The 22,938-nt window shown below is 46.3% G+C and overlaps 1 protein-coding gene across 9 annotated transcripts in view; it reads right to left on the reverse strand.

Moving 5' to 3' along the window:
• Positions 1-3,644: 3,644 nt before the first annotated feature.
• ANK1 (ankyrin 1) overlaps positions 3,645-22,938 on the reverse strand; it is a 273,955-nt gene continuing 254,661 nt past the window's right edge. For 8 of the 9 annotated variants that reach the window (XM_083184870.1, XM_083184876.1, XM_083184873.1 and 5 more), the window contains one exon: positions 3,645-5,034. In XM_083184870.1, coding sequence (XP_083040996.1) covers positions 5,008-5,034 — 27 coding nt within the window. In that variant the 3' untranslated portion in view covers positions 3,645-5,007. Of the gene's footprint in view, positions 5,035-20,774; positions 20,943-22,938 lie in introns of all 9 variants that reach the window. The other variant, XM_083184877.1, reaches the window with a different exon arrangement.

The following is a 22,938-nucleotide window of genomic DNA, read 5'->3' on the forward strand; positions in this document are numbered from 1 at the left end:
CTGTACGGCTGACAGGGAGGTCTCCGAACTGCACCCTGTTGCGGGACACTGCCGGCCCTGGGCGGGACACAGAACATCCCCAAAAAACGGAACATTTCTGTAGAGAGCGGGACAGTTAGGAGGTATGCAGTATATACCAACCTGGCTCAGTGTTATGGGTGCAATTCAGACATGATTGCACATTTGCAACCCCCTGGAGCGAATGCCTTTGGCGAATTTCACACTCGCCGGGGTGTTAGCACAATTGTGGGCAGGAAGGGGGCGTCACATGACATCAGCACCCTCCCCCAATTCGGCGTATAGCGGTCATCTGAATAGTGAGTATAGACTTACTTTATAGAGCGAAGGCTGGAAAACTCATTCGTTGGTGAGCAACTATCGAATAATTTTTCCTCCATGCAGCCGCATGCCAGTGGATGTGAAGGAGTACACATCCGCTTGCATACTAGTGTGGGGATTTGGTTGGGGGGGGGGGAGGGGGAGGTTTTACCTGCTCACTAGGCAGCAAATATATGCAGCCTAGCGACCAGGTCTGAATTAGGCCCTATGTTTGAAGTTTTTTTTTACTATACATATTCCCAACATCTTCTCCGGTGCCTACCATAGCCGACGTGGTGAAGCCGACACTTCCTTCAATCTCCTAAACCTGCTCCTAGACTCTCATTGGCTACTTTCACAATGTTGGTCAGATCAAATGTTGGGAGTAGCGATGCCGATCCCGGGGGCATTATTTTCATGTTCAATCATTCGTGTCCTAACGTTCGTACGGGTCCGAATTCTGCACCGTTTTCAATGTAGGTGTGTGCGTGTGTGTTTCCCAAGTGTCTTTATTCTGGTAGGACATGAATGATTTGGGGTAAGGACTATTTGGTGACTGCGGAGACCGCGAGGAGCTATGTTCTGCTGTTTACGCTATGGCTGATTTAGAGCTGGACACAAATGCTGCCACTGCTGCTCCTCTGTACTCCGGCAGGTGGATCTTGTGTAAAGAGATGCCCACTGGAAGGCTTCTCTGATCCACTGATATTCAGAATGTCCACTGCATCCAAGCTTCTGAAGCCAGTATCTATGCATGGGAAGGTACAGACACCTGGGCGTTCTTTGTGCTCCTCATGCATAGCTCTGTGACTAGCCGTCTCTGTTTACAGCTCTCTGCAATACGCTGTACTGCAGGCCTGCTTTTCTCACACTAGTCCTCTCTCCAGATCTCAGACATGGGTGCAGCCATGTTGGAAGCAGTCACCTGACCATTCCTTAGCCACTCCCAACAGCTGACGACTGGAACTAATCACAGAACACTGATACATATAAGAGCCTGCACCACTCCCAAATTGCCAGTACAATGTTGTTTCTTGGTGGTCGCTGTTCTGAGCTCTTTGACCCCAGTGTCTGGCTGAAACCGATTCATCTCTGAAGTCCCCAATGCTGTTCTCCTTCTGGTCCTTGTCCGGTTCATCTTCAGACTTATTTTCAAGTCTCCTAACAGGATATTATTCTGGTTTGTATGAAGGACAACATACATTAGGTTGACATCTAAAGGTCAACATGGGCTTAGGTCGACAGGGTTGGAAGGTCAACACAAGCATTAGATCGACAATGAGAAGGTAGACAGTCAAATGATCGACATGAGTTTTCACTTTTTGTCCCAAATTTCGGCATAAGTCAAAATGGACCCCATATCAGTGTAGTGCGTCCCCCTGCATGGCTCCCCATTCTTCAGGCACAGTGCTCTGTCCTCACTGCGCTCGGCACACTATTGGGCTACTAATGAAATACTGCCTGTCGGCTCAAAAAAACATGAAAAACTCATGTCGACCTTCCCATTGTCTACTTGTGTTGACCTTCTGACCCTGTCCAACTTAGCTATGTCGACCTCCCTGAAAGGTGGGCAACTCTCACAGTTTCTGGGGGACCCCCGCTCCCCCCCTGTTCCCGGCTATCTCACACCTGACCTCAGCATTTTAAAATAACCGGATTGGCTAATCTCCGATGAGGGGGCGGGGCTAAAGTGTCAGAATCGCATCATTTTAGCCCAGTCCCCTCGGCAGCGATCGGCAAATCGGGTCATTTCCCACCATGGGGGCGGGGCTTAATGACGTTATGCTCAAGCCCCGCCCCCGGCTGACAGTACAAGTGATTCTTAAATCAGTCGCTGCAACGTTTTGTAATAAGGAGCAGTTTGGGTACTTCATAAGGTGTTGCACTAATAGAGCAGGGGTAAGAAACCATTTACCCTCCAGCTGTTGTTACACTACATATCCCCGGAGTTACCATGCCACGGTTTCTACATGTAAAATGATGGCAGGGAATGCTGACATATGTAGTTCCATAGCAGCTGGAATACCAATGTAATAAAGAATCAAAACACACCTACAGTATGTGCTAACAGACATCGTTGTCCTATCACTGATTGTATGCAGATGTTTGCTGAGTATTACATTACAAATGGAATAAATGTTCTATAAACGATAACTTTTTGTATTTTTCAGTGTACATTACTCGAGCTTTCTAAGTCCAAGCATATGCCAACTTTTGACTTGCAGGCCATGTGGGACTTGTAGTTCTATAACAGTGGAGGGAGAGCAAGCTGATAGGCCTAATTCAGACCTGATCGCAGGACAACTTTGTTCTCAAAATGGGCAAAACCATGCTGCACTGCAGGTGGGACAGGTGTAATAGGTACTGAGAGTTACATTTGGTGAGTTATGTTTCTGTGCAGGGTAAATACAGGCCGCTTTATTTTTACACTGCAATTTAGATCTCAGTTTAAACACACTTCACCCAAATCTAAAGCTGTGTACACACGGTCCGATTCTGGGTGCGGGTGTACGATATTGCCCGCCGATATGGTTAACAGTGGTGCCGATATGGTTAACAGTGGTGTCACCGGGACCGGCTAAACATGCAGGTCACTTGGCTATATCGACAAATTGTTTAGAAGACATCAATCATTGTTAACGATATGGAGTGTCCACACTAGATGATATTATGAATAATATTGCCCAGAAGTCCCTTCTGATATTGCTAATACTGCCTAGTGCAGCATTTTTCAACCACTGTGCCGTATTACACTAGTGTGCCCCCAGATCTAGAGATGCCCAAACCAGTTTACAGCCACCACCAGTTCAAATGTTATTTACTGGTCTCTTCAATGCATTTTATTTTTGTTACCTGTGGGGACCAGTGTGATTGTTTTTTTATATGCGGGCCAATAGGTTTGTTTGTTTTTCCTGTGGGTGCCAACGTGTTTTGCCCTGTGGGGATCTCATGGTGTGCCTTGGCAATTTTAAAATCTTATTTAGTGTGCTGCAAGGTAAAAAATAACTGGTCTAGTGTGTATGGGGTTTAAATCTAAAGAGCAGTTAGCCAAAATCGAATAGTGAAATCGAATCACACTGTGAGTCCACACCTTAGCTCTCTCTGCACATGTTACATCTGCCCCACCTGCCGTGCACATGGTTTTGCCCATTTTGAGAACAAATTTGCCCTGCGATCACCTTTGAATTAGGCCTGATGTCCTTTCCATTCTGCAACCTCTATTACAATAACCTTAGAATAAACATTCACTACAACAGTGCCACTGTGTGGTAATTCTGAATACTGAAAGTTCTCCCAGCACTTTGCACAGATTGAATTGCGCCAAGTAAGATTATATTGCATAGTATTTATTTCCATATGAGCAGTTATTGTACAATCAGCTTCTTATGCATATCAGAAATTGCATCTAAAAAGAGCGCTGGAGAGGTTGTGAAGGTGAGTGCGTTCTCTCTCTCTCCAGAGCAGGGCTGGAGGGACTGGACTAGGGATAACTGTAGTGGGGAGGGGGTAGGCTAAATCCTTAATATATAGAATTCTCCCCTCCCCCCCTAAAGCTGGAACCACATTCCTGAGTCAGGGGGGCAGTTTCATCCCCCTACCCCCTACCTCTAATAAATAACATTCTGCACTATATAAAGATATAGAATCTTTCTGCACTTTCAGCCCCTGATAATGAACATGCTCCACTGTATAATTATATTGAGTATCTCTATACACTCCTAGCCCCTGATTATTAACATGCTGCCCTGCATAATGATTCTGATTATATCTATACATTTCCATCCCCCTATTATAAACGTACTGCACTGTACAATAATGCAGACTACCTTTATGCACTACCAGTAGCTTGAGAATAAGCATGCTGTACTGTAGAACGGTGTCGAGTGCCTCTATAAATGCTTAGCCGCCTGAAAAAAAAAAAAAAAAAAAGAACATGCCGCGCTGTATAATGGTACTGAGTATCTACATACACTTTTGTAGCCCTCTTCAAGTGAAGACACGTCCCTGCATAACGATACTGAGTATCTCTAACATGTAGCCCTTTCGCTTTGAAGGAAATTGAACACAAATTAACTGCAACATGCAGAACCCTTGCCTGGTCTGCCCGGTCGACATTGTGCTGTGCCCTGTGGCCTGTAGGACAGTCCTTAGGCTGAGGGTTACTCCTATTGCTGTTTGTCGATGGGCAGCCAATATATTGAGAAGAACTGGGGAGGGGCTCCCTTTAAGCTGCGGAAGAGTGTATAGACATACTCAGCACTGATAAACATGTAGTATCTGAGACACAAGCATTTTGCAGCTGGGATAGGTGAAGGAGGAAAAGGATAGTGTCATCCACTTTCCAATCTGATTCCATAAATGCCCCCCCCCCCCCCCCCCGATGGACTTTAAGAAGATAGAGGGTCAATGGAAATGGGATCTGCATGGTGGGAAGTAGGGAGGGGGGCAGCTCTGTCCTCTTCCCCAATGTCATCTCATGCACATTACTCTGTAACATGCAGGGTGCAAGTCTTCATGCCGTGAGCATACAGGGGGGTGAGCGTCTGTTTCGGACTTTGGAGGGGGAGGGACGCCTCAGTTTTTTATTTTTCCGGGAAGGGAAGAGTCTGCTTATAGATGAGCAAGAAGAAATTCCTTTCTGTACTGATTGGTATTCTGTGGGGTGCAGTAAATGGCAGTCAGGTCGTTTCAGTAGCTTGTACTTGAGGTGTAGTTCTGAGGAACAGCAGCCGGGAGAGAAAGAAAGAGAAAAAATACAAATGAATGATTCCATTATAGATGTGACTAACACGCAATAAAACAATACATTGCTGTCTAATTCAATACCTGCTTGCAGTCATGAGTAAAATGCAGCTGTAAGGCTTCTTACTGACAGATCTTACTATATATAGCAGGAGTAATGGCGGAGGCTGGGCCAGTATTACAGTTGCTATTGTCTTGCTAAAGTACCAGCCGCACTGTGGCACAGAGCTGACAAATACGCTCTTCATAGTAATTAATCATGTTGTGTCTGTGTCCTTTTTCTGTCCTATCTCTTGTTCCAAGTGTGTCCTTCCTTTTCCGCTTCAATTACAAACCTTGTTTTCTGCAAATGAACCTTAGCCAGCCCTGTTCCTGGTATCTGTAGTGTTGTAGAGCACAGTATATGTATATCGCAGCACAGTACATCCCTATTTGTCTCAGACCTTGTCCGCATGCCCTCTACCCTTCCAAGCCCTTAGTAACACTTGTTTCCCAGAGGGACACCGTGTGAGAAGACACAAAGTACTCAGGCCCTGGCATACCTGGGGCCTCAGTGGTGGCAGCTTACAGTATAATGGGTTACATGGGGTAAGTGCCATCACCATGGGGCTAAGAACAACAAATCAATGCCCAAGTTTCCTCGGTGGCCCTGTCTGTTTGTTTCAAGGGTAGTCCAGACTTTCCCACATACCATGGTAACCCTAGTCTTGGTTTTACCTTCATAAGCTTGTATTGGATATTGCAGTCTCACCTGAAGGTGTTGTCCACCTGTATTTCCCCAATATAACCTCAGTATCTGCTGTTCTCTATATCAATCCACAGATACGGATTCCATTTTGACACTCTATGATTTAGCACAGTGACTCGTAATCACAGCGGGCTGTGGCATAACTGGCAGACAATGTCTAGGTCAACAGTCAAAAGGTCAACAGTCAACAGTCAAAATGCACAACGTTGACACAGAAATGGTCAACATGAGTTTTTCACTTTTTTTGGTGTCAATGTCAACACCTGAGCACGTGGACCCCCAATTAATGTACCAAGTCCCCTCGCAGGAGCCTCTCTGCTCTCCGCCCACTGTGCTGTTACCAGAGCCTGTGTGGATGGTAAGGTATGATAAAGGCGATCAAAGCTGCAAATTCATTAGCATACGTCTCTGAAGCATGTCCTAGTTTAAAGCCCCATACACTAGGTCGATTCACATGCAATTTGGGCTTTTTTCTTGCGAATGCTGCAATCAGTCGCATGAAAAGCGCCCAAATTGCATGGGATTGACAGCAGGTCCGATGCGACGCACAGTCATGTGTGCATTGCACTGGAGCCTGCGAGTCGCACCGGCTACAGAAGCATCTGTTGCAATCTGTTGGATTGCTTCCAAGCTGGGCAGGCTTGGCTGGAATCACATGCTATATATCGCATTCAAAAGGACCACATGCAATATATCACATGTGATCCTGTCCCCTGAAAAAGTCCACAGCGACTCAAGGGGGGATGGCGGGCGACTTCTGTATGGAGAAATTACATATTTCATGTTGTGTCACTAGAAGTTTTATTAATAGATTTATAACAATTACTGTACTGTATTTTTTTATTGCAGTTTATTATATTGTAAATCAAGTTAGAAAAAAGTTCAAATCTACAGGAAACTAGAAACTGACAGTGGGGTGTGACAGGAGTTTTCATTTTGCTCAATGGTAAAAGATATTAGAGTAACAAGCCAGAATTGCAAAATGCTGATAATAAGGGATTTTTTTTTGTAAATATATAACAAAGTATTGTGGATAACTGTATTGAAAAAAGATCAAATAGCCCAAAATATCTAGACATTTGGCATAGAATGATCCGGACCAAAATGTGCAAATGTAAAAGTGCCTGAAATTTGGGAGCAGCTACAGAATAGGCATGACAGCAAATCTCAGCAATCGTGTGTATTTTAATTGTACAGTACAAAATGCACAGCACACAAAATCGCAATGTGTATGGGCTCCTTTAGACTACATAAAGAGTCAGAGTACTGTAGCAATGTTTGTACTGTATGCCACAGTGACATTCAGAAAGGATATACTGTACAATGCTGCACTAAGGCAGAAATGTGGTTATTGATAGGTATTCTCTGTATCTCAGATGGCACACACTCTTACAGGCTAACTGCAAGCTTAATGAGAAATAAGGAAAAAGAGCCAAGTGACACTTACATTTAATTAGACTATCCAGCTATGGAAGGAGGGTGAGTAGTGTCACCTTACCTTCACTTCAGGGGCCTACACACGTGGCGATGCTGCAGAGCAATCTGAGTGATGTTATATTGCTTTGCATTACGGTGTGCTGAGCAATCTGTCAGGGCCGGTGTTCTCCGGTGAGAACACTGACCATCTGGCTAGATTTATCATGCATTAATGATCTACATCCCTACACATGGAGCAATGTAGGGTAATTTTTCTAAGCAATCTAGTCAAACTAAGTCAGATTGCTCAGAAAATGACAGAAATCGCTACGTGCGCAGGACCCATTAGTTCTACAACATGGAACAGGCGCTTTCCAGTCAAATGAATCCTAAATGATTTAAGCGTCACTGCAACATCAGCCATGTTGTTAAGAAAGAGAAGCAAATAACGCCAGACCACCAACAGCACATGGGGTGAAACGGTGGTAAAACTTTCTCGGCCATCACTGTACCTCATTTACCGGGGATACTGCCAGCGAGCCATGAGGAGCAGGGGCGGATTGGCCATTAAACTTACCGGGAAGTTTCCCGGGAGGCCGGCCAACCCTGAGGCCGAAAGCTGCAGGTGGCTCTGAATCCAGGTCACCCGAATAACAGAAAATATATCCCCCACTGTAATGCCCCTTCGCTAAGGTAATAGGTCGGGCCATGGCAGGAAACAAGGGGCCGGCCACTGCGGAGTTATGGGTAGCAGTGGCCGCGCCCGGAAGCAGTTCCCCGGCTCCAGCAGTGAGACGAGTGTGCTGCTCTAAGCTGCTCCTCCTCCTGGTCCCCGCATACAGCGAAGGAGCGAAAGGAGGCCAGCTGGAGACAGAGCTACAGTAACTCCAGCAGCAGCAGCAGCTCATCGGATGACAGCGGGGGACTGGGCATAGCAGGAATGGAGCCCTCCGTGAAATACAGCAGCTGGAGGAGCAGAGAAGTCCCTGCAAGCAGAGAAGGTAAGGAAATGGGTAACAGTGTGTTGTCTCTGTCTTCCTAAATTCCTACAGTACAGCCCCGCAAATCGCGGTAAAACGCCGTGGGGGGAGGGGCCTAATTATGTAAATCGTCTGGTCACTGCTCTGAGCAAACATAAATTCTGCTGCTCTGAGTGCCAAATTGTGTGTGTATGTGCATATATAAGTGTGTGTGTGTGTGTGTGTATATATATATACCTTGTGTGTATGTGTGTGTATATATATATATATATATATATATATATATATATATATATATATATATACACATATATATATATATATACATATATATATATATATACATACACACACACAGGCTTACATTTTTGCCGGGGGGTGCTCCCTTCAGTCCTGGCTTCGCCGCAGGGGGTCCTGGCAGCGCCACAGCAGGGTCCCAGCAGCGGATATGCCGTCAGCAGCGGGGGTCCCTGCGGAAGATGGGAACTAGCAGAGGTATTAATACTGCTACTAGTTCTTATCTGCCGCAAGGACCCCCGCTGCTGACTGCATATCCGCTGCTGCGGCGCTGCCAGGATCCCCGTGGGTGCTCCTCACCTTCCGTATACATAAGTGCTCAAAGTGGGCCGGTATACACCGGTATGGTATACCGCCACTTCTTCGAGCACTGCTTTCTTTTTTTATTGCCACGCTGAAGGCTTTGACCTCCCGAGTCCCCACCCCTTCAGTGGCTAATAGCAGCATGCAGGATGCGGGGCATGTGTGAAACCGAGCTGCTCCTGTCACTACGCAGGAGGCCGGGCAAGATGGCAGGGCCGTCCGGATCACTGTCCTGCTGATGCGGCGTGCACGTCGCCGTCCACATGGGATGCTCTGTGCGCTCTGCTGCTAGGTGGAACTACCATCGGTGGAGTGCACCGGGACCCTGATGTCAGCGCTGAGGCTGAGACCCTTCTCCTACCGCAGCCTAGGTCAGGACCCTGACGCCACCAGCACTGAGGCTGAGACCTTACTGCTGCCAGTGCTGTGGACAGGGGGACCCGCTGCTTACTTACTAGGTACACCTCTCCCTGTGCCCCTTCTCTCTATCTATCTATCTATCTATCTGTTCTCTCTCTCTCTCGCTCTCTCCTCTCTCTATCTTCTCTCTCTCTCTCGCTCTCTCCTCTCTCTATCTGCTCTCTCTCTCTGCACTAACTGCCCACTGGGGTAAGGAGGAAGAGATAATTGTGCCCAGTAGGTCTGATGTTTGGTACATACATGGGGGCAAGTGGACAGTAAAGCCCTGTACACACGGGGCGATATATCGCTCGGTGTCCCGTTTGCATCAGCGACCAGAGATGGTCGCTGATGAAAAAGAAACTGCTGGGGGAGCCTGGCAGTGGAAATCAGCTGGTCGCAGGAGCATGTTCCTGCGAGCAGCGATCACTTTGGGCAGAAAACGGGAGCGCGCACCCGGCAATATATCGCCGGTGCACACTCCCATCGCTGGCAATATGGTCGCTCAGTGACCATATTTCCAGCGATATTTGCAATAATCGCCCCCGTGTGTACGCACCATTAGTGAGTGCATATATGGCCATGGTTAATGGATGCTATCTGTGTTCTTTAAAGCAATGCAGGGATGCAGTTTACACACCACGGCAACTGCTGAAGCCAGGGGCTTAGATCCGCCATTGCCGGACACAGTACACCTGCCACCACCACTGCCGGAGCCTGCTGGAGTAGAGGAGATCCACAACTTCCAAAGCAGGTGAGAAATAGACCTGTCTGTCCTTGGAGGGAAGAGAGGGGAGTTAAAGTGATGCCTGGCAATTCTTTTAAACCATGGCACGCCCCCTCTTCCCCTCTACCCCTCTCCCAGCTCCTTCTCACCCTCATCAGCACTATAGGTGGCATCCAAAACTGACGGCATTCTCTTAATAATGGAACAACTTGCTCCCGGTGCCCGAAGAAATACATACAAATCCAATCCCCAGCAGTGCTGTCAATTGGATGCAATAAAATGCCCATCATTATGGTGCTGATCTGCGGTAAGGTCAAGGTGATTGCCCTGGGGGGGACTACGGGAACACTTTTGTGTCCTGAGTTCCCTAATGGCATTCCCACGACTACAGCGGATCTTAGCGCTCTATGGTATGGAGCTATTTTGTGTCTAGTGACAGTATGCATTTTTTGCTATACCGACACCTGGGACACACAGCGTGATCTCTGCCGCATGTGTCTAGTGAGCGTTGTCAGCCTGTCTCTCCGCATCCGTGACACGCATGCATTGAGTTGCCAAGCAACCAGCTGCGTGTCTGGGCGGAAGCAGGCAAGGATGACAGCTTCCGGCCATGACGGAGGGGTGCGCCTGGCGTGTCCTGAGTGTCGGAAGGTGCTTGTGTGTAAGTATATATGTGTGCACTTTTATTGTGTATATATTGCTGTAGGTTGGAGCTGACGAAACGTTCTCCCCCATATTTAATATATATGATCTTCTGTGATTGAACGTCTCCTGAGTGCCATTATTCCCCTGCTGGGGATTGGATTTGTATGTGTATAAATATATATATATATATATATATATATATATATATATATATATATTAGTGCGAAAGCACATTGGGCCAGATGTACTAAGCTTCAAAAGTGATAAAATGGAAAATGATAAACCACCAGCCAATCATCTCTCAACTGCCATACTCCATGCTGTGTTTGAAAAATGATAGGTAGGAGCTGATTGGTTGGTGGTTTTTCACTCTCCATTTTATCACTTTTCAAAGCTTAGTACATCTCGGTTTATCTGTGATTAAAAATGTTAATGTGGGGGGCGTGCGGTGGGGGGACGGAGTGGCGTTGAGGCGGTGTGGAGTCTCTAAGAGCATTACAGAGACCCTGTGCCCCTCCAAAAATGGCCATCACCACAGAGAAGAGATGCTAGAAGTACTCCTGCACCTCTAGCGGCTGTCTCCTTTGCTACGGTGGCCATCTTTTGTCAGAGACGCGGCGCTGATCCCCCCTGCAATGAAAAGATCTTCCCCCTGAAGCATGTAATCACCCCTGGCAACGAGCATGGAACCCCTGGCAGGGGCAGATTGGCCATTATATCTACCGGGAACTTTCCCGGGAGACCGACACTAGTGTGGCCGCTGCAAGTTGCGCATACGCACACTGACACAAATATAGTGACGGGGCAGAGGTGCTGCTCAGCCACTCAGTGGCAGGTGGCGTCACTGGAGGTGGGTGGCTGCAGTCAGAGCTAGTGGCCCCGCCTCCTCCTGCCCACTGTTCTATCTGAGGCTCTCTCAGAGCGGCGCTGTCCACTGCATTGCCCCTCCTCCACAACATGGACCATGCTGCCAATAATCAATAATGCATGATCACATAAATCTATAAAATAAAAATGAGTCCCTGATGGGTGGCAGCAGCGCACACTACTGTATGTGGGCCGCATCCTCCCACCCGCTGTTCTCCGGGACTCAGTCACTCGGAGAACAGAGGGCAGGAGGAGGCGGGGCCGCATATAGTAGCATTGCACTGTGGGGACTCATATTTTTAATTTATACATTATGTGATCATGGAATTATTGATTATTGGCAGCATGGTCCATGTTGAGGAGGAGGAGTCATGAAGCTGCTGCTCCTCTGCCCCTGTCCCGCCGACACGCTAATGCAGCTGCCGCTCCTCTCCCCCTGTCCCCACAGAGCCAGCCAAGAGCCTGCCGCTCCCCTCCCCCCCCCCCCCCCCCCCCCCCTGACTAGCCATGATGTTGCCCCCCTCTCCATCCAAGTCATGAAGCTGAAGCTCCCTACCACCAGCAGAGCAAAGGACCCAGTGTCAGCTCTGGACTTCTCTCCTTCCATGAATGCCTGATACCAGCCTGCAAAAAAGTAAGCATTACTATTGTAAGGGGCACTACTGGTGGCATTATGTATCATGGACTAAACTGGGGGCATTCTGTATAATGGACACTACTGGGGACATTGTGTGTAGAATGGGGGCATTAGGTGCTAACTGTATAAGTGAAGCATTACAGTAGCATAATGTGTAATGGGCATTATGGTTTGCAATGTAATGGGCATTACAATGTGCAGCGTAATGGGAATTACAGTGTGAGGCATAATATGTCATGGGCATTATGGTGTGCAACATAATATGGAATGGGTACTATGATGTGTAATGGGCATTACGTTGTGTGGCATAATGTCATGGGCATTATTGTGTGCTGCATAATATGTAATGGGCAATACGGTGTGCGGTATCATGTGTAATTTGCATTACAGTGTGTGAATTTGTAATGGATGCTACAGTGTGTGGCATAATATGTAATGGGCATTATGGTGTGTAGCATAATATGTCATAGGTATTATGGTGTGCAGCATAATATGGAATGGGCACTACGGTGTGCAGTATAATGTTTAATTTGCATTATGGTGTGTAACAATGTGTAATGGGCATTACTGTTTGCGGCATAATATGGAATAGGCACTACGGTGTGCGGTATAATGTGTAATGGGCATCACGGTGTGAATGTGTAATGGTCATTACAGTGTGTGAATATGTAATGAGCACTACAGTGTGTAATAGGCTTTAAATTTGAAGTAAACAAAACAAACCACAATGTGGGGGTTTTTTTTGTGTGTGTTTGGGGGGGCCCAAACCATATTTTTGTACCTGGGCCCACAACTCGCTTGATCCGCCTCTGGAGAGGGCAGTGCAGTGGACAGCACTGATCGGCGACGGCTGGGCCGGGGACTCATTTTTATTCTATTTAACATAACATGGCCTAGAGCAGTGGTAGCCAACCCTAGCCCTCGAGAGCTACCAACAGTTCACATTTTCCAGACAACTTAGCTGCTGCACAGCTGCACTCATTAATCGCTGACACATTTTAAAAGATACACAGATGGAGCTAATTAGCTCACTTGTGATTCTGTGAGGAGACCTGCAAAACATGCACTGTTGGTAGCTCTCGAGGACTAGGGTTGGCTACCCTAGGCCTAGAGAGTCAGGACAGTAGCCGCTTGGAGAGAGGACGCATCAAGTAGCAGGCAGGGTACTGTTCCACTGTTCGCCGGGGAATGCACTGGGAGGAGGCGGGGCAGCGGACTCTGGACTGACAGTCTCACTCTGAGTCTGTGATTATATGTGCGTTGGGGCGTCATGACGTCACCGCGCACATTACAAGAGGCTGGGGCCGGGTGGGAGGAGGAGAACGGGAGAAGCCTGTGTTGTGCAGCAGTTGGAGTCCTCAGTCATGGCTCCTGCTGTCCTGCCCTGAGTCCGCTCACAGCAGCAGAAGACTACTCTCAGCAGTTCAGTGGTTGTGGCATCAACTAACTGTATGTAACAGCACTGCCAGCAGCCCAGCATCACTGAATATGCAAAATTATTGTCTCTCTGCCAGGGCTGCATGTATGTGCATTAATACAGGATTACGGTGTGTGCACTAGCGTAAGGGAGGGATGGGATGAATGGGAACAGTATGTATGAGAGTGGCGGTGTTGTATGTAAGACAGTGGTGTATGTATGAGATTGGTGTATGTATGAGAGTGGCGGAGTATGTATTAGAACGGTGTAAAGTATGTATGTATGTATGTATGAGAGTGGCGGAGTATGTATGAGAGCGATGTATGTTTTAATACAGGATTACAGTTAAAAAAAAGTCTGCAATAAATTGCTTTGTTGGCTAGCATTAAAATCATAGGTAACACTAACAACGGTTCTTGTACGGCACTAGCCGTAGTGTAATCGTTAGTTGGGGGGGGGCTACCACCAGCAAGCCTGGCAGGCCATCGTTGCATGTGGTATACTATGTAATGGGTGTGTGACGTGTTATAGGCATTACGGTGTGAATTTTTGGCGCACTATCCCTGTTGTCCCTACTTTGCGAAAATTTGTAAAGCCATGACATGATGTGTAATGGGTATTACGGGGTATGGCATTCATTTTGCCTGTCAACAATGTATCTATGTATAGTGATATAATAATCCCGCCTACTGTTATGTTGGCTCCTCCCTTTATTGATTTGTTGCCGCCCACATGAGGCCACTTTCAGAAATTTTCCAGGGCCACTTTTAGTCCCCAATCCGCCCCTGATGAGGAGGGTGGGTGGCAGCAGCAGAGGAGCCGGTGATCCAGTAGCAGAGGCAGCACGGGAGCTGGGAGGAGACCCAGCTGGAACCAAGGATGCCGCCGCCAATCAGTGGAGGGGACCAGCAGAACCATTTCTGTGCATGTCTGTATGCAGGGAACGTGCAAACTCAGCAAGAAGTCCGGTCGCCGAGTGCTCACTCCTGGCTTTCCGAGCAGGGGGTGGAGAGGGGTGTTGCGGCCTGATCAGGGTCATTACCATGTGCCCATGCCCTGTGTTTCATGGGCGTTCCCATGAAAATGCAGGGTGTGCATATGGAAATGCGGTCGTGGCGTGCGTGCGGGGGGTGGACAGCTGACTTAACCGGATGTCAGCTGTCTTCCCATATCCCTGGTTTTCTTCACTCATATATATGAGTGGTCTAGACCACTCATGCATGGGCGAGTGCTTTCCACATCATTCGATGGTTGGCGAACATCGAATGATGGGGGAGGTTCCCACAGGCATGCGAATGGATGTTCACATAAACATAAGAGCGGCCAAATTTGGCGTGCGAATGGGCAGTGCGCACGGTCTATTCGCTAGGCGCGGTTTGGTACATACGCTTCGGCCCGTGCACGTGTTTGAGTGAAGCAATCTGAATAAGGGCCTATGTCCATAAGAGAGAAGCTATGTTCTGTAAGAAGAAGACATATCGGCTGACACTAATCATAGGTCTATATTTATCTCTGGGAAAGGTCTGCCTGTCCCTGTCAGTGTCACACATATGATCGGTGATGGGAGTAGTAGGACTAGCTTGCTGATTGGTTGGTTGGTTGGAGAGCAGAGATCACCGGCAGATTATCAGAGGATAAATCAGTGACAACTGGAAACTGAGGAGGCAACTTTCAGAAACACCCAAATATGAAAGTGCACAAATATTTCTGTATTTTTAGACCACAGGTTCTCAAAGTCGGTCCTCAGGAGCCCACACAGTGCATGTTTTGCAGGTCTCCTCAGAGAATCAAGTGAAATAATTAGCTCCCCCTGTTGATATTTAAAAATGTGTCAGTGAGTAATAAGTGCACCTGTCGGGTGACATGGAAAACGTGAACTGTGTAGGGTCCTGAGGACCGAGTTTGAGAACCACTGATTTAGACCATACTTTATGGTGTATTACGGAGAAGGGCCACGAGTAAAGGGATTATAGGTTTAAAAGCATTTGTGTGACAGTTTGGGCCATCTCTGGACAACATGAGTCAAATTCCCACCGAGAGTTTATATGTTCTCCAAGTGTTTCCTCCCAGACTCCACAGTCACACTGGTATGCTAACTGTATTCTGACAACATTCACCCCACAGCGTGTGTGTTTTGTGTATGGTTGTGTGTCAGGGAATCTTGACTGTAGCGTTACTAGGGCAGGGACTGATAGATAAACTAGAATAGTCTATGAAGATGCAAATGATGTAAGGCACCACTTTTCTACGCATGCACTAATTTCACTTAAAAATGCATGGTGTATAATAACTATTTATATAACTTTGTCCATAAAGCTGCATAATGTCAGCCTGCTGTGCAAATAATGCAGCTATTTTTGTGCTTCTGGGAAAGGAGAGTGCCCACTTATGGGTCAATATATGAGTAAGGCTTTCTTATTGCAAAAGGGTTTGGGATTCACACATCCACAAAGGTGACAATTGGATATCTGTGCACTGTTACTAAGGAAACTCTACGAACAAGAATGAGTGAGTCTGGAGCTACTAGATGTGTGTGGCATATACTGTAGCTGCCGTTACGTGCAGGATGAGCTCACGGCATCGACCCACAGTATTTCTGGGAAAAGTTTTTAGTGATAGAGTGGGCCTAAAGCGGTCGTACAAAGTGCTTCCATTTAGTTTTCTGTACATTTTACAAGAGACAGTCCATAATAGGAATGTTTGTTTCTATGTATGCGTTATATGGACAGTGTCTCCCACGCAGGGCATTCTGGGACTGAAGCGCTAAAACCCAGGAAACCGGTCTATGTGCAGGCTTTAGAGTTGGATAAGTACAGGCTTATTATTTTTATTGATACCAGTAAAAGGGAAAATCGAACTATCCCAGTGGGTAGTGCTGCAAGTGTTATAACCGCTTTCCAATGTGGCATTTAATGAACTTGTAATGAGGTGATAATTTCTGTGTAAAATCAGCCTTGTGTATACCCAGCACTAAGCACCCGGCAGAGCAGAGGTGCCCTTGAACAGCGAAGCTCTGGGCAGCTGCCAATCTTGTCCTATTATTAAAACAGTTCTCTGCGAGCTTATTGGCCGGTATATAAATACAGTACATACCGCTCACATTTCTCTTCAGGATGAAAATCCCCTTATACTGTACGTTTCACACAATGGCTCTCTCTGTGTTCTCTAAACCAACCAGCAAGCCACTATATTTGTATCTCTATGGTCTTTCAGAGAAATAAAAAAACATTGGCATAAAACTCTTTAAAGCAGTAAATAGCATAGAACATATACTGTAGTACGCAGGGCCGGATTTTTTTTTTTTTAGCTAAAGGTTTTGTGCATGGGAGTGGGGTAGTGCTTCAGCTTCACCTATCTGCCAATGTGACAATGATTAATGGTGCTGAGCATTGGGAGCCAAGCATGCAGTGCATTACTGGGAGTTGACCAAGTCCCATGACACCTTGCACCAGAGGACAGAGGCTGAGAGGTTTGTGCTGAGCTCTGATTGGTGGAGCTCATTACATGCTTCTCAGGCCCATGGAGAACAGCAGCAGCAGCTTAGTCATGGGAGGGTTTTTAATCAGAGGCAGCACTAGGACTGTGAGTTTTCCTACAGAGTAAAGTGCAGAGGGACAAACACAGGCTTTTCATGTGGTGTGTGTGTGTATATATATATATATATATATCTCCCCTGCAGTTACCGATTGACCAAGTTTATTCTGCCTTTACTCTGTGTTTTGACAGTGTAATATTCTCCCATGCAGTTTGCGGCCAGTAATGACAAGTGCTAGGGGGCCCCCCGGTCTAAAGTACCCCGGGCCCCCCGAAGGCTTAATCTGGCACTGGTAGTACGGCACCAGCGGAAAACTTTCCATATTCCGCCTCTGTCTATAAACTGAGAGGCCACATGTGGTTACATTTCTGTCCAGGGACAAGAGTACTAGCTTTAGGACCTTATTCTGGTCTGTTCGAAAAGGGCATTCGTTCACACAGGGACCGATGTTTTGTTAATTGCGCATGCGCATTTCTGCACATCTGCATACGCACACGCACTAGTCGGTTTGCTGGATGGGGGGGGGGTGGAGAGGGGCGTGGGGCGGCTCTATTAGCATATGTGAACGCCCAGCCTTATATGGGCGTTTCCATGAGAATGCTGGGTGTTCTCATGCTAAGGGAGCCATCATGCGGGCGCCGGGGGCGGCCAGCTGACATCACCAGATGTGAATTGCCCGCCCACTTCCTTCTGAACGTGCACACTTATGTAAGGGTGCCTCAGAGTACCCTTACATATGCGTGCACAGTCCACATCATTCGATGGTCGCTGACCATCAAATGATGTGGGTGTTCCCCTGCACACTGCGAATGGATGTTTATGTAAAACATCGTGCGAATGTATGCGCCTTGCGAATGATGTACCACCGGCGTACCACCATTCGCAAGTCGGGGTTAAGGTGGTCTCGCAAGGATGCGAATAAGCATCCGAGTGAATCAAACAGAAGAACCCCTTTAGTACAAAGCTCATTCCCTACCAAGCACCTACAGTACGTTAGATTTCCATTGCAGTGGTAGGACATAAGACTATGAAATCATTCTTTACCATGAACTCATACCAAGTTACTGCCCTGCGTATCACAGCCCCATTCCATCGGCGCTTGTGCTTCCTCTATAGTCAGACCAGAACAGTTAAAAGAGAAAGCAAATCTAAAAAGGAATAACTGTGGTAACACTGGCTACAGTATATAGGCACACACACTGGCTACAGTATATAGGACACACACATCAGTTGTGAGGTTTGTGGAAAGGTACAGGAGCGATGTATGACCAAGACAAGAGGACCATGATGAGGTGAATAACAGTAGGACAGAGATTGGTGCAAAATGACAGAATAAACCAAAAGCTTGAGTAGAAAAAGTGCTAAATATGAATAAACATTTCAGAGATCTGGGGATAGTACCAGAATGAATGAGAGGACACATGCTAGGAATGAATATATGATGCGTTTAGATCACACAGGGACTGGGGAAAGGTGTATAAATGAATGCAAGGGAAGGCAACTGAATGAATGAGAGGCCAGACTATGAAAGTGTACAAGAATGTGGTAAGATAGGACAGAAAACATGCAGTGTATATATATATATATATATATATATATATATAACCTCCAAATAACGGGCGTCACTCCGGGGCTTGTGAGTCAAAACAAGGTGAAGTTTATTTCTTCTAAATGGTTTACGCCGTTTCGGGTATTAACCCTTCGTCAGGACCAGAAGACAATTCAAAGTGCAACAACTTGTGGTCCTGACGAAGGGTTAATACCCGAAACGGCGTAGACCGTTTAGAAGAAATAAACTTCACCTTGTTTTGACTCACAAGCCCCGGAGTGACGCCCGTTATTTGGAGGTTGTATTGGTGGCTGCACTGCCACAGGGGAAGGCACCCGGGCCCCACGTATCACCAGCAAGCGGGGAGTGCCGGACACACAAAGGTTCTATATATATATATATATATATATATATATATATATATATATATATATATATATATATATATAATGAAATAGAAAGAGTGGCCGTGGTAATATAGGAGAGAGATGAAATGCAGGTAACAGAATAAATGAGTAGCCTCAATGACAGACCGAATGAGAAAACCATGCTAGGAAACAGTATAAGATGTGATTAAATAGATCCTACATATTGGTTATGTAACAGAACAAACAGGAATGACTTAACTAGGAAAAGAAGAACAATATGATGACACTGTAGGGCAGAACAGGAGTGAAGGTAGCAGAATTAACCCTGGCATGAAAGTGCCAGGTGTGTAGGACTGAGATTTGGAGGAAGGATCATGCAATTACATTGACATACTGTATGTGAGAGATACTACAAGGAGTGTAGAGATAGGAGTGGGAGATGTGCCTCTAAATGATTGCAGTATTATTGTGATGTAGCCTGTACTAATACAATAAGATGAATTAAAATAAAACCTTCATTGAGTAACTAAGATTTCAGATGCAAAGTTTCAAGACTGTAATTCTCAAAGCTTGCAGTTAATTATTCTTTAATTACCTAGTAAAGAATTTTACTTAATCCCACATTCACTTATTTTGCTCAGCATGATTAAAAAAATGTATTTCCTAGGACGATGCTAGGTCAGGATGTCAGATGGTCGGGGATAGATGAAGGAGTGCTGTGTTACTGGATGGAGTTCCTCAGAGACAAATAGGTCAATTTACTAAGACGTCTACAAATTCTGTTTCTCTATTTCATCCCAGAATCTGATTGGTTGCTACAGGCAACATCACCTCAGAAGGGAGTAAATAGATGGTTATAGGTACTTGGCACAAATCCAAAATACAGGTAGGACATATTATGAGAACGCTCCCTTATAAAACTATGGGCCTGATTCAAAGTGATTGCAAATGCACAGTCTTTCTTAAATGGGCAAATGTAACATGTGTAGATAGAGTAAGATTTTGGTGAGTTGTTTTGTTTCTGAGCAGACTAAACACACCCCACCCAAATCTACAAGCCTTTTGCATACGATGTATCGTAAGTGATCCATAAGTTATCCAAGCAAGGCCTGCTGAGTCAGATAAATCTGTAGTGCAGGCCTTGTGATCTCTGATACCATGCACTCGGGACCGCAAATTGGAATTTGGAGATGAAACACATCCAATTTACCACTGTTAATCTAATTTCTCCTCCTGATCCGTCAGAATCAGATGAAAAGTGTCCTAGTGTATGGGGGCCTTAGGCTGGTTTCACACACTCCGGCTCCTGCCGGACGGCGAAAACACGTACGGCCAGGAAGCCGTGCAGCACACACTAGTTAATCATGGCGGGGATGGCCACAGCCTGGCAGCCGTCCCTTCCAGTGGTGGGATCCGGCTGCAGCCGTGAGGCCGGGCCGTGGCCGTCCCATGTGAATGGACACAATAGTGTCCATTCACAACTAATGTGTGCGGCACGGCTCCCTGGCCGTGCGGGATTTCACCATCCGGCAGCAGCCGGAGTGTGTGAAACCGGCCTTAACTCTCTCTACACATGTTACATTTGCATGGTTTTGTCCGTTTGAGATATTGCTTTTGCCATAGACTCTGAATCAGGTATGTCAGTGTTTTGAGGTGTCTCTGATGATAATGGAGTTACTAGCTTATGAGTTACTAGCTTATGATGTTATTTCATGGTTGGTTAAGGTGAATTAACACAGATCTAAGTTAGCCAATTTTAGGGTTTGATTAGGGTTGTCCATGTTAGTTTAGAGCTGCTATTTTTTCTTTTAAAAGAAAATGTTACCTGGGGTTTCCCTGTGATTTGTATTACCTGGGCGTTTCCCAGTATTTTGGGTGTCCCAGTTTTGTGGTCTCACTGTTGCACCCGTTTAGTGCCGGCTCGTTTCACAATCTGTGCCCCTCTCCTCCCGTCTCCGAACTCTGACCTGAGAGAGTCAAACTCGTCCTCTGCCTGCCAGGGGCAGCCGGAATGGGAACAGAGGTTTAGGAGTAGGAAGGGCACGGAGGATAGGGGTTAAAGGTCACAAGTGGACAACAGAGGCAGACATGAAACAATGACACAAGAGGATAAAAGAACAATAAAATGGGACAGAGAAAAAGATGGTAAATGAAAAAACCAGCACAATATATGAGTATGGAAGACATGAAACAAGTCGACGACAGGGTTTCAGTTAAAAAAGAATGATAGTGATTTGATAAAATAATAGAATGCATTGTTCAAGTGGGATGCAGTAATAATCCCAGCGGATGGGTTGCCAGCTGCCAAAATCCCCTCTGCTGCCAGAACAACTGCACTGGAACTTTGACATGGATTACTATGCCAACAACGGAATCTCAACAGCCGGCATCCCGAACATAAGTCTTAGATGGCAATACAGGGATTAGGGTTAGGCACTAGCAGGGAGAGTTAGGCTGGGTGAAGGGGGGAGGAGGAGAGGGTTAGGGCACTTATACCCCTTTCACACTCGCAAGAATATCCCGGGTTTGATGCACATGAACGTGCATCAACCCGGGATTTATCGCAGTGTGAAAGGGTCTACAAAGAATATGCCGGGATGAGCATTCCGGGATTCCTACCCAGGTCCTGACCTGGGTAGGTTCTAGGATCAACACGGGATGCTCAAAAACCGGGATATTCTTGCGAGTGTGAAAGGGGTATTATGGAGCCCCTGTCGGGATCCTCTGTATCGGGATGCTGTGTCAGTCTTTTGAACATTGCCATCCCCACACAGCTAGGATTCCCAACAAGTACTTTGTTCATTTCCACACACAATTATTGGATTAAATCAAAACACAGATAAAACTGAAAGCCTCAAGCTAAATGGTCAACACTATTGTATGGATAGTCGTATGATGGTAAATTATGTGTCCATTTCACAGTAGCTCTTTACAAAGCGAACAGATGCCAACAGTCCTGTGTCTACAGCAACAAGTTGGCCCCTGATTGTGGACAGAATGCATCTGTTCACCACGGCCTGAGCGATAGGATCACCTCCGGGAACAAATAATGGCCCTAATACAAGAGGATCATAATTGGGCACTTTGCTTGTTTTTGGACCACACTTGTGATGCCGGTCACATGCTTCCTCCTGAAGCCATTATGTGATAAAAGGTTATGTTTTTTTTTGTTTCACTTTGAATATTTTACTTACCTTTAACAGCTGTATTTGTTTTTTTTTATGTTTGTTAAATATTATTACATGCTGTCTGAGAGTTGTAAGGGAGCACAAGTTGGACCTGATTGACTCGAGATTTATCCTATGTGCGGGAAGATCAATCTCTTGCAATGTCTTGGTTATACCCAATGGCACGGTATTGTGCATTGGGTCCTACACATCAGGCACATCAGATTTTGTCAGATAAATTGACCCAATCCACCTGAATTGGGTCAAATCTGACAAAATCTCACAAGTAGTACCCTCTGTCTTCTCCTTGCTAATACAATGGTTGCCTTCCCTCTGAGCTTAAAGAAAGCAAAATGGCATTGGCGCCTGTAATGGGGAGGGGCACACTGGCACACTGTTTCAGTGTATGAAAAAATGAGAAGCAGAATGCTGAGTGTATGCAAGTATGTCCTCCCCCTCCCCTCACGTTATGAATGGGGGTTCGGGATGACATGACCTGCTAGGTTGGGCCGAGCATCTCTTCACCCATAAAATGTGAGAGCCTTGCCACCAGTTCTTTCCTTACCCGAATATCCTGTACGTAGATGAATAAAGCTGTGACTGATTTGAGTGCTTTGCTTTTTACATTACTCAATCTGATACACTACACTGCAAGGGAATAGTAAGTCTCCACTGCAAGCTACTACTCAAGTGCCTGTATGGTGAGAAAAAGCTTAATAAACCTTGATGACACATGTAACTCAGTGTAATGGGGCGTACACACTGGGTGATTTACGCCCTATTTCTAATCGCTTAGAAATTAAGCATGGATCGCTCCATGTG

Source organism: Crinia signifera, chromosome 4 (genome assembly GCF_055691185.1).
Source record: "Crinia signifera chromosome 4, ASM5569118v1, whole genome shotgun sequence".
In the NCBI taxonomy this organism is placed as follows: domain Eukaryota; kingdom Metazoa; phylum Chordata; class Amphibia; order Anura; family Myobatrachidae; genus Crinia; species Crinia signifera.